The sequence below is a fragment of the Plecotus auritus genome (genome assembly GCF_963455305.1).
Source record: "Plecotus auritus genome assembly, chromosome: 6".
Taxonomy (NCBI): domain Eukaryota; kingdom Metazoa; phylum Chordata; class Mammalia; order Chiroptera; family Vespertilionidae; genus Plecotus; species Plecotus auritus.
The window spans coordinates 91,880,457-91,895,356 of record NC_137773.1 but is presented as its reverse complement, the minus strand read 5'-3'; the positions used below and the strand labels follow the sequence as shown (position 1 = coordinate 91,895,356).

The window sequence follows — 14,900 nt, the reverse complement described above, 5'->3', positions numbered from 1 at the left end:
GTTTTTTAATATATTTTTATTGATTTCAGAGAGAAAGGGAAAGGGGAGAGAGATTGAAACATCAATGATGAGAAAGAATCATTGATAGGCTGTGTCCTGCACGCCTCCTACTGGGGATCAAGCCTGCAACCTGACCTTGTGCCCTTGACTGGAATCCAATGCTAGATCCTTTAGTCCCCAGGCCAACGCTCTATCTGCTGAGCCAAACAAGCTAGGGCTGGATTTTTTTCTTAATGTGGTGAAATACATGTAACATAAAAGTTACCATTCTTAACCATTACTTAAATGGACAGTTCAGGGGCATTAAGTACATTCACATACAACCATCACCACCATTCATCTCCAGATTGTTTTATCTTCACAAACTGGAACTCGGTTCCTATTAAACATTCACTCGTTCTCTCCCCTCTAACCCCCCAATGCCCTCTCAGCCCAAGGCACCCACCATTCTACTTCCGGTCTCTATGAGTGTGACTTCTATAGGGACCTCATAAAAGTGGAGTCACACAGTATTTGTCTTTTTATGACTGCTTTATTTCATTCAGCTTAATGTCCTTAGGGGTCATCTATGTTGTACCATGTGTCGAAATTTCCTTCCTTTAAAAAAAAAATTTAAAGTAGTAAAAAAGAAATAGGAGTTATCATTGTAATCATTTTAAGTGTGCAGTTCAGTAGTGTTAAGTACATTCACCTTGTTGTGCAATCAACCCCTAAACATTTTTATGTTCTTGCAAAACTGATACTCTCCACCAACTAAACACTAACTAACTTCCCATACCCCTCCTTCCATGCCCGACAACCACCATTGTATTTTCTGTTTCTATGAATTTCACTACTTCAGATAAGTCATATAAGTGAAATCATGCAGAATTTGTGTTTGTGTTGTTTTTTTTGTTTGTTTGTTTGTTTTTTGTGACTGGCTTCTTTCAGTCAGCATAATGTCAGCAACTCTATTTTTTCAAATACTTATTTCTCTGTTGTACATGCATTTCAAAGTCCACCTCCTTCCATGAACCCATCCCTAACAAATACAAGTATCAGATTGGAAATAATTTTGAATATGTTAAGAGTAGGTCAATAAAAAGAGAAACAATGTCTACACGAGGATGTCAAAAAAGACAGTATCAGGAAAGCAACAGCTCTCTAGCCATGTTAACCAATGAGTTCCTTGGTGTCCCTCATTTAAAGTTTTGTCTGAACCTTCATGAGGGAGATATCTGGAAGGAAAATGTTTTACTTTTTAGTCTAGAAATGGTAAGTGGGAGGCAAGCTGCAGAGGGGAGATGTTTACATTTGGAGGAACCTGACCCTCAAGAGTAGACCTTCCGCATCTACTCATAAAAAATATTTTTACTCTCACTTTCTTCTCTAAGATCATTCAGCCATTGAGGGCAAATGTAGAAATAAAACTTTACTGAATTAAAATTTACCCAAATGATGGTCTGTTTGCACATGTGTCTTCAATTCTTTTTTCTTTCCACGTCTTTGTCAAGTGATAGTGAGCTTCTCCCATCCAGAGCTGTAGTCTTTTTCTCCACCTTTCAATCTGGGCTGGATTTAGGAATTTTTCGTTGTTTTGGTCAAAAAAATATGGTGGAAGGGACAGTGCACCTTACCAGGCCTTGATGCATTTACACTGCTGTGACTCAGAACCTGGCTCAGCCATGTGAACAAATCCAGGGGGCCTTCCAGAGAAGAAGAGGACATGCGGACAGAGCTCATTTATTCCACTCAAGCCCTCCCTAGATCAGTCACCATAGCTGAGCCCCTAATCCATTAGAAAGCCCAGCCAAGATCAGCAGAGAAACCCCAGCTGACCCATAGCTGACTACAGACTCAGGAGGAGAACAGCAGAGATCAGAACACCTCCCCACTACACAAACCCATTGGAAAATAAAAGAATTATATTAAAACATTTGTTTTTACGATGGCTTCTTACATAGCAATAGTGAATTGATACTTTAATCAAAGAGAACAGAACTGAGTGATATTATCATAATCTGCTACTTTTTACTTTTGGCATTTGTACTGATATTTGCAGACAGCATTCATAGTTATTCTGTTATTCAAATATATTCAACTGCATTTCAGATAACTGTATAAAAGTGCCTCCACTGAGGTTCCTTCCAGGTAGTCAGGACAGGGTAGAAGGACATGCATGTTTGTGTAGGAAAATCTGTGATTCTTATTCACATGACTGGGCAGAATTTCCACTCCCGGGCGATTAATCCTCTTTATTTTTTATTTTTCACTTTGGTTATTTTGACAGGTTGTTTTTTGTTTTTCAAATTCTCTACTCACATTAACATTGCATGATATTTGCCAGGAAATAAAAATTCCCCCACACCAAAATAACATTACAGATCTGGTACATTTAAATATATGACTCCATTGGAAGTGCTATCAGCATAGTCTTTGCAAATAGCCCAAAGCATATATTTCAGAGGTTTTTAGAAATTGTTGGTAATGTTCATGTTTACTTCTTAGGCCAAACTGCTTTCTAATGAAGACAGCATTGTGCTTTGTGCAAGAATGGATACCTCAAAACAATCACCATAAAGCTTCTGGGAGAATAAACTAGGATGGTCCACAGATGTAAGATAAAGTCCAAATGTTGGAGTTTTAAATGGTTAGAGGAGCCCAGACTACTAGTAGAAGACAAGACTAAACCAACATTAGACAAGTGAAATACGATATGGTACTAGATGATCTTTAAAGTTTTGCTTGGACCTTCAGTCTAATTATGAGGAGTGATCTGAATTCAGTTCAGTCCAGCCAGCAGAAATTGACTTGTAATTTTTTTAAAATTTAATAAATCTTTATTGTTCAGATTATTACAGTTGTTCCTCTTTTTTCCCTCCATAGCTTCCCTCCACCTGGTTCCCTCCCCACCCTCTGCCTTTACCTCCCCCCACCACTGTCATCATTCATAGGTGTACGATTTTTGTCCAGTCTCTTCTCGCACCCTCCCCCACCCCTTTCCCCCCAAGAATTGTCAGTCCACTCACTTTATATGCCGCTGATTCTATTATATCCACCAGTTTATTCTGTTCATCAGATTTTTTATTCACTTGATTTTTAGATTCACTTGTTGATAGATATGTATTTGTTGTTCATAATTTTTATCTTTACCTTTTTCTTCTTCTTCCTCTTCTTACAGAATACCCTTCAGCATTTCATATAATGATTTTTTGGTGTTGATGAACTCCTTTAGCTTTTTCTTATCTGTGAAGCTCTTTATCTGACCTTCAATTCTGAATGATAGCTTTGCTGGGTAGAGTAATCTTGGTTGTAGGTTCTTACTATTCATCACTTTGAATATTTCTTGCCACTCCCATCTGGCCTGCATAGTTTCTGTTGAGAAATCAGGTGACAATCATATGGGTGCTCCCTTGTAGGTAATTAACTGTTTTTCTCTTGCTGCTTTTAATATTCTCTCTTTGTCTTTTGCTCTTGGCATTTTAATTATGATGTGTCTTGAAGTGGTCCTCTTTGAATTCCTTTTGTTTGGGGTTCTGTGTGCTTCCTGGACTTGTAAGTCTATTTCTTTCACCAGGTGGGGGAAGTTTTCGGTCATTATTTTTTCAAAAAGGTTTTCAGTATCTTGCTCTCTGTCTTCTTCTGGTACCCCCATAAATCGGATGTTGGTATGCTTGAGGTTATCCCAGAGGCTCCTTACACTATCTTAAAATTTTGGGATTCTTTTTTCTTTTTGCTTTTCCAGTTGAGTGTTTTTTACTTCTTTGTATTTCAACTCTTTGACTTGATTCTTGCGATCCTCTAGTCTGCTGTTAGGTCTCTGTATAATATTTTTTATTTCAGTCAGTGTATGTTTAATTTCTAGTTGGTCCTTTTTCATATCGTCGAGGGTGTCATTAAATTTATCGGCCTTTTCTAGGAAACTCTTGAACCTTATAACTGTGGTTTTGAACTCTATATTCAGTCGTTTGCTTTCCTCCATTTCTTTCATTTGTGATCTGTTTCTTTGTCTCCGCATTTTGGCTGCTTCCCTGAGTTGGTAGAGTAGTTTTGTGTGGTAGGTGTCCTCTAGGGCCCAGTGGCTCAGCCCCCCAGTTACCTGTGGTGGACACTCTTGGTGCACCCCTTTGTGGACTGTGTGCACAGCCTTGTTGTTGTTAGTCTTGATTGTTGTTGGTATCACTGGGAGGAATTGACCTCCAGGCCAATTGGCTCTGAGGATCAGCTGTGTCTATGCTGGGAGAACTTCTGTGCTGGATACACTCTTATGAGACAAGACTTGCAATATTGCAAAAACCTCTGTGCTCAGCTTGGATGGGGCGGAGTCTCAGGGCAGAGCAGACAACCTTGGCTTCCCGTCAGCACTGCCCTATGAGGCTCCTGGGTCTCAGTGTCCCTTGGTAATCGCTGCAAGCAGCTCTGAGAGAAAGCCACCCTCGAGTTTTGCCCGCTGTCAAACAGTCCAGTTTCTGCCCGAATGAGTCCGGATTCCCAGAGTCTCTCCCGGGACTGGAGTTCAGCGCAGTCAGGAGCTTCCATCTCCCTCCCTCTTGAGAAAGCCAGCCATGCACTCAGCCGCCAGTCATCTCCATGCACCCGTGCGTCTCTGTACCTCAACCTTTTGCAGCTCTTCTGAGTCTCAATGTGCTTTTCTCTTTCCTTATAGTTGTAGAATTTCCACCCAGCCAGCTTTCCTATGGTTCTGAATGGTGTCCGTTTTGTCTTTTAGTTGTAGTTTTGAAATTGTTGTGTGAGGCAGCAGTTTAGGTGTTTACTTATGCCACCATCTTGGTTTCTCGCCGACTTGTAATTTTTAATTGTATTTATTATACAGACCATTCTAGAAGGTTCCTTTACTGTACACTGTTGTACTTGCTGTCCCAGAAATTTGAGGGTGTGCCAATACCACAAAACTATCAATGAAAACAGGGATGCTCCCTCTTCATTATAATTAGACATGGCATCTGCAATCATTGTGCTGAAGTCTAAAAGAAAATTCCAGGTATCTTTTGGTATTGTTTATGATGTCCCAACAAAACCTTTTTCCGTAAGTCTAAGAATTTAAAGTTTTCATTAAGCACTAAATTCCAGTAGGCAATGGCCATTTCTAGATCTAATCCTTTTTGTTCTGGATTCTTTGCCAAATTAAAAGTGACTCATAAAAAAAAAAAAAAGTAAACTGGTAAAAAGCATTAAATCATGCTGGTCCCTTCAATCTCTGTTCCATCTTGGGTATCTGGGCCTCTGTGCTGTCACTTCCTAATCCTGTCATGCCCCAATGTGAACTCTTGTTTGGAGAACTTGCACTGTGTTGCTGCTTTGAACTTCTATGCAATGATCATCACAGAAATGCTGTATGCCATCTATCCCAATTTCATTTTTACTTTGAGGATCTTTGTATCTAGTGTATAGATGTTTTAACTTCTTCCTGTCCAATGATCCTTTTACACTGTCTTATATATAAAGTTCAGGATTTGGGAAATAATTGGTCTATTGCAGCATCTAACTTCCAGTCATTTTGAGACAGGCAACTTACTGCTGGTTTTTCACTAGGTTGTGTGAAGATCCTTCTGCAATGACGTAAACTTGATCATGTTGTGTGCTCTAGGCCACTTCCCTCCTCTTCCAGCCCCAGGGTGAATGGAGGATAGACAGCTCCTCTCCCGGGCTCCTGAGCTCCAGTTCATGCACAGTGTGGGGCAGCTATTGGCACAGCCGAGGAAGCAGCCCTGGGCCTGGGAGAGGCAGAGGGTTGGGGGCAGGTGTTAGGAGCCCCACATGAGCTTTCTCCTGGGGGCGGGGTCCTCTCATGCATGTGTGATTCATCCTTTGATTATAAAAATTGAAGATATTCCTGAGTGTAAAGGATATATATATATATATATATATATATATATATATATATACACATAGAGAGAGAGAGAGAGAGAGAGAGAGAGAGAGAGAGAGTATGATATTCAGATTGTACACTCACTGTCCCTTTGGTGGATTTGAAAAAAAATTTAGAGTAGGAATATTGAATTTAGAGCACTAGGAGGAGGCACATTTGTATGAAGCACATTGAAAACTTTCAAAAACGAAAATAGGAAAATATTTCAGAAAGAAAGAAAAACCCATAAAACACTCCATGTAATTCCTCACCCAAATGTATAAGGACCCTTATACAAGGACATTATATTCCACACTTTATTTTTATTTTTACAATTATTTTATTATTGATTTTTTTAGAGAGAGACCAAGGCAGATAGAGATACATAGGTAGAGATAGATAGATAGATGATAGATAGATAGATAGATAGATAGATAGATAGATAGATGATTGATAAGCATTGATGTGAGAGAGAAACATGGATTGACTGCTTCCTGTATGCACCCTACCAGGAATGGAACCCACAACCTAGGTATATGCTCTGACCTGGAATCAAATACACAACACTTTGGTGCACGTGACGTTGTTTCAGCCAACTGAGCAACTGGGCCAGGGCCATATTCCACACTTTAATAAGTAAATGTGTAGCATGACAAACATTTTTTAATAGTAATATATTGTATGGCTATTTTTTGCTTCATCATATTTAAGATCATCTCTGACTCTAACTGTATTATATCAGTCTATTTATTAAAATGTATGTATCCATATAGACGCTTCTTGGAAACATGTATTGAGTAGTCAATTTTTGCCAGTGGCTAAGGTAGGCATGGGGACACACAGCTGAATAACAGCCTAAAGAATATAAAACAAGGAGACTAGCTATAACTCATACTAGCATGTTAAAGTCTACATTATCAAGAAGAGCAGTAAAGGTAGTGTTATAGAAAATAATGATGAATGTGTAAGTGAAAACTGTGGTCTCAGATTTTCCTCTACAATAAAATTACATAAATGACCTTAATAGCCAAGTATAGTCTTGTCCATACCTATAGTATAATTCATGACAATTCTTTAGGAAAGCAATAGAAAAATTATTTGGAATAATATATGTCATAAGAGAATAAATTAAACTAAAGTAATTCATGTTTTCCCATAAGATAAATGAATATGTCTAATTCCTATGGTACAAAAATTGGGATAATTTGTGTCAGAATTTTGTCTCTGAGGCTTGAACCCTGCATTACTGGGCAATTCATCAGCCTGGTAAAGTTGGCCCTTGAAAACCTTACCTGCCAAGGAATCTTTGCAGGGCCCTCTTCATGTCATTGTTCCTCAGACTATAGATGAAAGGGTTTAGCATGGGTGTGACCACAGTGTACATCACCGAGGCTGTTGCACTTGAGTGTGCATTTTGGGTAGCAGCAGAGCTGAGGTAAACTCCAAGGCTAGTACCATAAAATAAGGAGACAACTGAGAGGTGAGATGCACAGGTAGAAAATGCTTTGTACTTCCCCTGAGCTGATGGGATTCCACATATGGAGGAAATTATCTTAGAGTAAGAGTAAAGGATCCCAGCAAGGGGACCACCACCTAACAGTCCAGCTGAAGAATACATCACGATGTTGTTAAGAAAGGTGTCAGAACAGGCAAGTTGGACCATCTGATTGAGTTCACAGAAAAAGTGCGGGATTTCCAAGTCTGAGCAGAAGCACAGACCCTGAACCATTAAGCTATGTAGCAAGGAATGCAGGACACTCATGATCCAGGACACCAGAACCAGGAGTCCACAGAGCTGGGGGTTCATGATGACCATGTAGTGCAGCGGGTGGCAGATGGCCACAAACCGGTCATAGGCCATCACTGTCAGGATAAAGTTGTCCAACACTGCAAAGAGGATATAAAAATACATCTGTGTGATGCAGCCTTCATAGGTGATGACTTTGCTCTGTGTCTGGATATTCACCAGCATCTTTGGGATGGTGGTGGAGGTGAAACAGATGTCTACCAAGGACAGGTTGGAGAGGAAGAAGTACATGGGTGTGTGGAGGTGGGAGTCTGAGCTGACAGCCAGGATGATGAGCAGGTTTCCAAACACAGTGACCAGGTACATGGAGAGGAAAAGCCCAAATATGAGGGGCTGCAGTTCCAGTGCCTGTGAAAGTCCCAGAAGAAGAAATTTTGAAATTTGTGTACCATTGCCTGATTCCATGTGTCGGAGCTGACTACAAAAAATAAAATAAAATAAAAATTAATAACTAATTTTCATGTTAACAAGCATTAGTAACTGAGAATGAATGTCACGATTGTATTTAAAATCAGGAAAATAACTTGCATTTTTGTTGTGTTATCTGGTTCCCATTAATGTTTCTCTATTGGCATTTCTCATTAGAACTTCCTTTTCTTACATCAACCTGTTCTTCAAACATAATGTATAGTGCTGTTTTACTGAGGATATCTTTCATGCATTTGAGAAATATCTATTGACTATAGACCATGTTCTAGGCACTGTTCAGGGTATGGGATGCTTAAAAACAAAAGTCTAAAACTAATGATGGAGAAATAATATAATCAAATAAAAATAATAATATAACAAATCCGATGGTGGAGATGCTATAAAGTAAATCACATTAAATGGAGAGAGTGGATAGAGGGAGTTCTGTTTTATAGAGTTTAGCCAAGAATTGCCAATGGCTGACCCTTTAACACACACCTAAATGAAGACTGAGCGAGAGACTAAGAGGGAAAGTGTTTCCCAGGGAGAAGAATCCGCCAGTACAAAGGCCCTGAGGAAGATGGTGTTTTAGAAAATGAAGGCTCAGGAGTTTGAAGATAGCACCATGTGGGCGGATTATTCTTACAGTTCCTCCTAGAACCAAACTGGCAATAAAACTAAATAAGGGAATATTTACCCTGAATTACCAACTGAAGACTAGCTGAAGAGGAGACTTTTAAAGAAGGAAGGGCAGAAACCAACTTGAGAGTGATAGGAAGGTTGTGGTTTCGGGAGGGGCAGGCCAAGTTGAGGAGAAATATCTCAGCTGTGGGGGTTTAACCCTGAGAATAATGAGGCCTGTGCACCAGGCTGGGCTCCCCAGCATCCAGGGCCGGAGCCAGGAACATCTGCCCACATAGCATCCATCAGTGAAAAGCAGCAGGGCTTCTACCAGCAGGGGGTGATGGAGCCTGCTGGAGATAAAGCCACTTTGTTTTTATTTATTTATATATTTTTATTTTTAAAATTTTTATTGTTGAAAGTATTACACATGCTCCCTTGTCCCCCCCCCACCCCCCCGACTTCTTCTAGCCCGCTCCTGTCCCTCACCCCTGGTCTTCACCACCCTATTGTCTGTGCCCTTGGGTTATGCATATATGCATACAAATTCTTTGGTTAATCTCTTCCCCCTCACCCATTCTCCCCCACCTTTCCTTTGAGGTTCAACAGTCTGTTCATGCTTCTATGATTCTGGGTCTATTTTTGATCATCATTTTATTTGGTTCATTATATTCCATATATGAATGAGATCATGTGATATTTATCTTTCTCTGACTGGGTTATTTCTCTTAGCATAACACTCTTCATGCTGCTGCAAATGGTAAGAGTTCTTTCTTTTTTACAGCTGTGTAGTGTTCCATTGTGTAAATGTACCAGGGCTTTTTTTATCCACTAATGTGCTGATAGGCACTTGGGTTGTTTCCAAATCTTAGCTATTGCAAATTGGCTGCTAGGAACATAGTGGTGCATATATTCTTTCTGACTGGTGTTTCCAATTTCTTAGGACATATTCTTAGAAGTGGGATCACTGGATCAAATGGGAGTTCCATTTTTAATTTTTTGAGAAAACTCCATACTGTTTTCCATAGAGGAAGCCACTTTGTTTTTAAAGGGGCAGAGCACAGAATTTTCATTCACAGCTACTGACCCTGACTTCAGTGGAGGGTGGGGGGTGATACAGACTGGAGTCACCTGAGAAGAGTCTGGGGTTAGAAGCACTGAGAAGAGACATGGAGAATAGCTTCCAGGATACCTGTGCTCAGTCATCCTCCCCAGTTCTGCAGTAGCCATTTTTTCTGAGAGGTGCAAGTCCTCCTCTCAGCTGCAGAGGCCCAACCTACAGGTCTGGTCAGACTCAGGAAGCATCAGTGACTGGCTTTGGGGTGAGGCCATTCTACAAAGTTTCCTGGGAACCTGACTGGCACCCTCCCACCCCTCATGGAAGAGCTGATAGAAATTACTGACTTCCAGCAGACCCCACTGGCCTGCCTATAAATGGATTCACCCTGCAAGGTTAGGGAAATACAGTCTAACCTCAGTTCTCAAATGTCTCCCAACATGAACAATTCATTTCTTGACCAAGTTGTTCAGAGAAACCATGTCTTGAGTGCCAAACAAATTTTGTGCATGATCAAAAGTGTCTTGCAAGACACAAACAAAGGAAAGAATGAGAGTCAAGTTTGCTGTGCTGTGAAATTTTCATGTAGTTTTTGTTGTTGTTTTGTTTGGTTTTGCTTTAGTTGTTGGTGAAATGGATGATTAGTGCAATTTTAAAACCTAAAGAGGCCATCAGATGTGCTGATGATGATGAGGGCATGAAAGTGCTCACAAAACAAAGATCATAGGCAATTGAAGAGGTAGAAAAACTGTGTTGGGGAGCAAAAATATGGCAGCTGGCAGGACGGAGGTGAGGGAGAAGAAGTGAGTGAGTGAGGTTATGAAAGGAGAGTGTGGATGTGGTGGTGTGTGTGTGAGTGAGTGAGGGAAAGTTAAATCTCACAGGAGCAGCAGGGGCTGGCAGACAGGCTCTCCTTGACAAGGAGAGACTACCACCACTGCAGGCACTCCCCATATGGTGGGACTCCAGCACAAAGCCCACGCCATCTTGAAAGGGAGAATGGCCTTTTTTAGGAACTCATCAACACCACCAACCAGACTGGCCTTGGAACTGCCCCACGACCCGCAGCCACTCCAGCCAAAATCCTGCTACCCCAGCTGCAGACCCACAGACCCTGGGACCTCCACCTCCAAAGGTGCACTGCTTGGCAGCAGTAAGTGCAACCTCCCCTTCCCCAGTGACAGAACTCTGGATTCGTGAGTATCCGGATTCGCGTGTTTCCAGCTGCGCAGGGCACTCCACTACTTAGACCGCACTTGGGACCCACTGAGAGCCCCTGAGGGTGTGATTCTGCACAGACAAGGGCGCGCAGATGGGCAGTAGAAATTCTGAATTTCCACTTCCTGGATAACTGTCCACATCCACCCAGCAGCTCAACCGTGGTGCCAGGACCCCTCAGAGTGTGTCAGAACTCTGTGCCCTGGCAAGTGCACCTCCACAGAGGCGAAGTTCCAACAGGAAGGCACCCTGAGCCCATATACCCACAGGGCGCTAGTGGGATCCACTGTGAGCTCTCCCTGTGTGTGATCTTGAACAAGAGGGGGTGCACTCCCCCCCAGCAGTAGAAGTTTTGAATTCACTCATCCTGGATACTGGCCCACAGGTGCCTCAATTGCACGGCTACACTGCCAGGCCCCTTCAGAGTCCTTCAGTGTGCCTCGCTGGCAAACATACCACAGGTGCTCCTATGAGCCGCCACTGGGAGTAAGCGCCTATCCACCACAGGTGCAACAGCAAAAGCTGGGTCTGCCCACCCCAATACTGCAAACTCTGGGCACCACAGTCACGCCTTTCCAGAGAGAAGGCCCCCTGAGCCCCATCACCCCAACAGACAGTTCCTGGGTGCCACTGTGAGTCCCTGATGGGCACGTGTGATTTCAATTAAGGGTGCAAGACAGCAAAAATTGGGACACTCCCTTCCACGTGGCTGACTTCTAGACACTGCAGTTCTGTCTCTCAAGCTCGCAGGTCTATATCAAAAGAACCCAAATAGCTCAAGAAGGGAGCTACACTAGATTAACAAGCCCAGGAGAACTGAGAGTTTTCTCCAGTAGCACCATCCCCAAAAGAACCTGGGTAGCAAAGCAATTGGATCTACAATTAAAACATTACAGGAAAACATGGGAAGACAAAAAAGCAATCCCCAAAGGAAAGAAAAAGAGGAACCACCAGAAAGGGAGTTAAATGAATTCGAGTCTAGCAGCTTATCAGAGATAGAATTCACAGAAATGGTTATAAGGATGTTTAAATGGATGGATGACACACAACTCAATGACAAATACACACAAATCAATGAGAACTATAAGGAACTGAATGATAATGTCACCAACATGAAAAGAAACCAAGAGGAGATGAACAACGACATAGCTGCAATAAAGAACACAATGGAAGAATTAAACAGTAGACTAGAAGAGGCTGAGGACCGCATCAGTGAATTAGAAGACAAGGTAGGAAAAAACACACAAACACAGCAGCAATTGGAAAGAAGACTTAAAAAGCAAGAAGAGAGCCTAAGGGAGCTTTGGGACAACACAAAACGAAACAACATTCAGTTAATAGGGATACCAGAAGGAGAGGAAGAGAAGCAAGGAATAGAAACCTGTTTGTAGAAATAATGACAGAAAACTTCCCTGATATTGGCAAGAAAAAAACTATGCAAGTCCAAGAAGTACATAGAGTCCCAAACAAGTTGAACCCCAAAAGACCGACACCAAGACACATCATAATTAAATTGGCAAACACCAACGACAAAGTAAGAATCTTAAAGGCTGCCAGATAGAGACAGAAAGTTACTTACAAGGGGTCTCCTATCAGAATATCAACTGATTTCTCAATAAAACACACCAGGCCAGAAGGGAATGGAATAAAATATACAAAGTGATGCAAAGCAAGGGACTGAATCCAAGAATACTATACCCGGAAAGGCTATCATTCAAAATTGAAGGTGGAATCAAGACTTTCACAGACAAAAAAGGATAAGAGAGTTTATCACACCAAGCCAGCAATGCAAGAAATGCTAAAGAGACTGCTGTAAAAAGAAGAAAGAGAAAGGCAAGAAGAAACACAAACACTAAGGAAAAATATGACAACAAACATGTACTTGTCAATAATAACATTAAACATAAAAGGATTAAATGCCCCAATCAAAAGACATAGGGTAGCTGAATGGATAAGAAAACATGACCCATATATTGGCTGTCTATAAGAGACCCACCTCAGAGCAAAGGATTCACACAGACTGAGAGTAAAGGGATGGAAAAACATTTTTCAGGCAAATGGAAATGAGAAAAAAGCTGGGGTTGCGCTACTTATCTCTGATAAAATAGACCTCAAAGTAAAGGCCATAACAAGAGATAAGGAAGGCCACTACATAATACTAAAGGGAGCAATTCAACAAGAAAATATAACTCTGGTAAACATATATGCACCCAATGCAGGAGCAACCAAATACATAAAAAAATCTCCTGGAAGATATTAAGGGAGAGTACAACAACAATACCATCATATTAGGAGACTTTAATACACCACTGACATCACTGGATAAATCCTCTAGACAAAAAATCAGCAATTCTAGATGACACACTAGATCAGATGGACCAAATTGACATCTTCAGAGCATTTCACCCCAAAGCCATGGAATATACGTTCTTCTCAAGTGCACATGGGACATTTTCAAAAATAGACCACATATTGGGTCACAAGCAAAGTCTCCCCAAATTCAAAAAGATTGAAATCATATCAAGCATTTTCTCAGACCACAATGGTATAATGTTAGAAATAAACTACAATAAAGACATTCCAAAAATTTCAAACACTTGGAAGCTGAATAGCATGCTACTAAACAATGATTGGGTTATCAATAAGATCAAAGAAGAAATTAAAAACATCCTGGAGACTAATGACGACAAAAACACAACATTGCAAATCCTATGGGACACAATGAAAGCAGTCCTGAGAGGGAAGTTTATAGCTCTCCAGGACTACTTCAAAAAAAAACAAGAAAAAATGGTAATAAATCATCTAACTCAACAACTCAAAGAATTAGAAAGAGAGCAACAAGAAAAGACCACAGTGAGCAGAAGGAAGGAAATAATAAAGATCAGGGCAGAAATGAATGACATAGAGACCAAAAAAGCAATACAAAAGATCAATGAAACCAAGAGTTGGTTCTTCAAAAGGATAAACAAGATTGATGAATCTCTAGCCAGGCTCACCAAGAAGCAAAGAGAGAGGACCCAAATAAACAAAATCAGAAATGAAACAGGGGAAATAACAACAGACCCCACAGAAATACAAAGGATTGTAAACAAATACTATGAACAACTCTATTCTAACAAACTAGACAACCTGGAGGAAATGCACACATTCCTAGAAAAAATACAACCTTCAAAAACTTAGGAAGATTCTAAAAATCTCAATAGGCTGATAACTATGGAAGAAATTGAAGCAGTCATCAAAAAGCTTCCAGCAAACAAAAGCCCAGGGCAAGACGGCTTGACAGGGGAGTTTTACCAAACATTCAAGGAAGAACTAAAACCTATCCTCCTCAGACTATTCCAGAAAATTCAAGAGGAAGGAACACTTCCAATCTCCTTCTATGAAGCCAGCATCACCCTAATACCAAAACCAGATAAAGATAACACAATGAAAGAGAATTACAGGCCAATATCCCTCATGAACATAGATGCCAAAATCCTCAACAAAATTCTAGCAAATCGGATCCAGCATTACATCAGAAAGATCATACACCATGACCAAGTAGGATTTATCCCAGGAATGCAAGGATGGTACAATATCTGCAAATCAATAAATGTGATACATCACATAAACAAATTGAGAGATAAAAATCACATAATCATATCAATTGATGCAGAAAAAGCATTTGACAAAATCCAACACCATTTCTCGATAAAAACTCTCAACAAGGTGGGAATAGAAGGATCATACCTCAGCATAATAAAAGCTATATATGATAAACCCACAGCTAAAAGCATACTCAATGGGCAAAAACTAAAACCATTTCCCCTAAGAACAGGAACAAGACAGGGATGCCCCCTCCCACCACTCCTGTTCAACATAGTACTGGAAGTACTAGCCATTGCAATCAGACAAGAAGAAGAAATAAAAGGCATCCAAATTGGAAAAGAAGAAGTAAAACT

At 40.8% G+C, this 14,900-nt stretch overlaps 1 protein-coding gene and 1 pseudogene across 2 annotated transcripts; both read right to left on the bottom strand.

Moving 5' to 3' along the window:
- Positions 1-4,819: 4,819 nt before the first annotated feature.
- Positions 4,820-6,467, bottom strand: LOC308251752 (DCN1-like protein 1; annotated as a pseudogene). Its single transcript has 2 exons — positions 6,395-6,467; positions 4,820-5,432 (listed from the first exon to the last, which is right to left on the bottom strand). The product of its transcript is annotated as a DCN1-like protein 1 (transcript).
- Positions 6,468-7,136: 669 nt separating this feature from the next.
- LOC308252310 (olfactory receptor 7A5-like) lies at positions 7,137-8,060 on the bottom strand (the record flags this gene model as incomplete). The annotated part of the gene is made up of 1 exon (XM_080676716.1): positions 7,137-8,060. One exon carries the CDS (start codon positions 8,058-8,060, stop codon positions 7,137-7,139), a length of 924 nt encoding a protein of 307 aa, XP_080532842.1.
- Between the last annotated feature and the right edge of the window lie 6,840 nt (positions 8,061-14,900).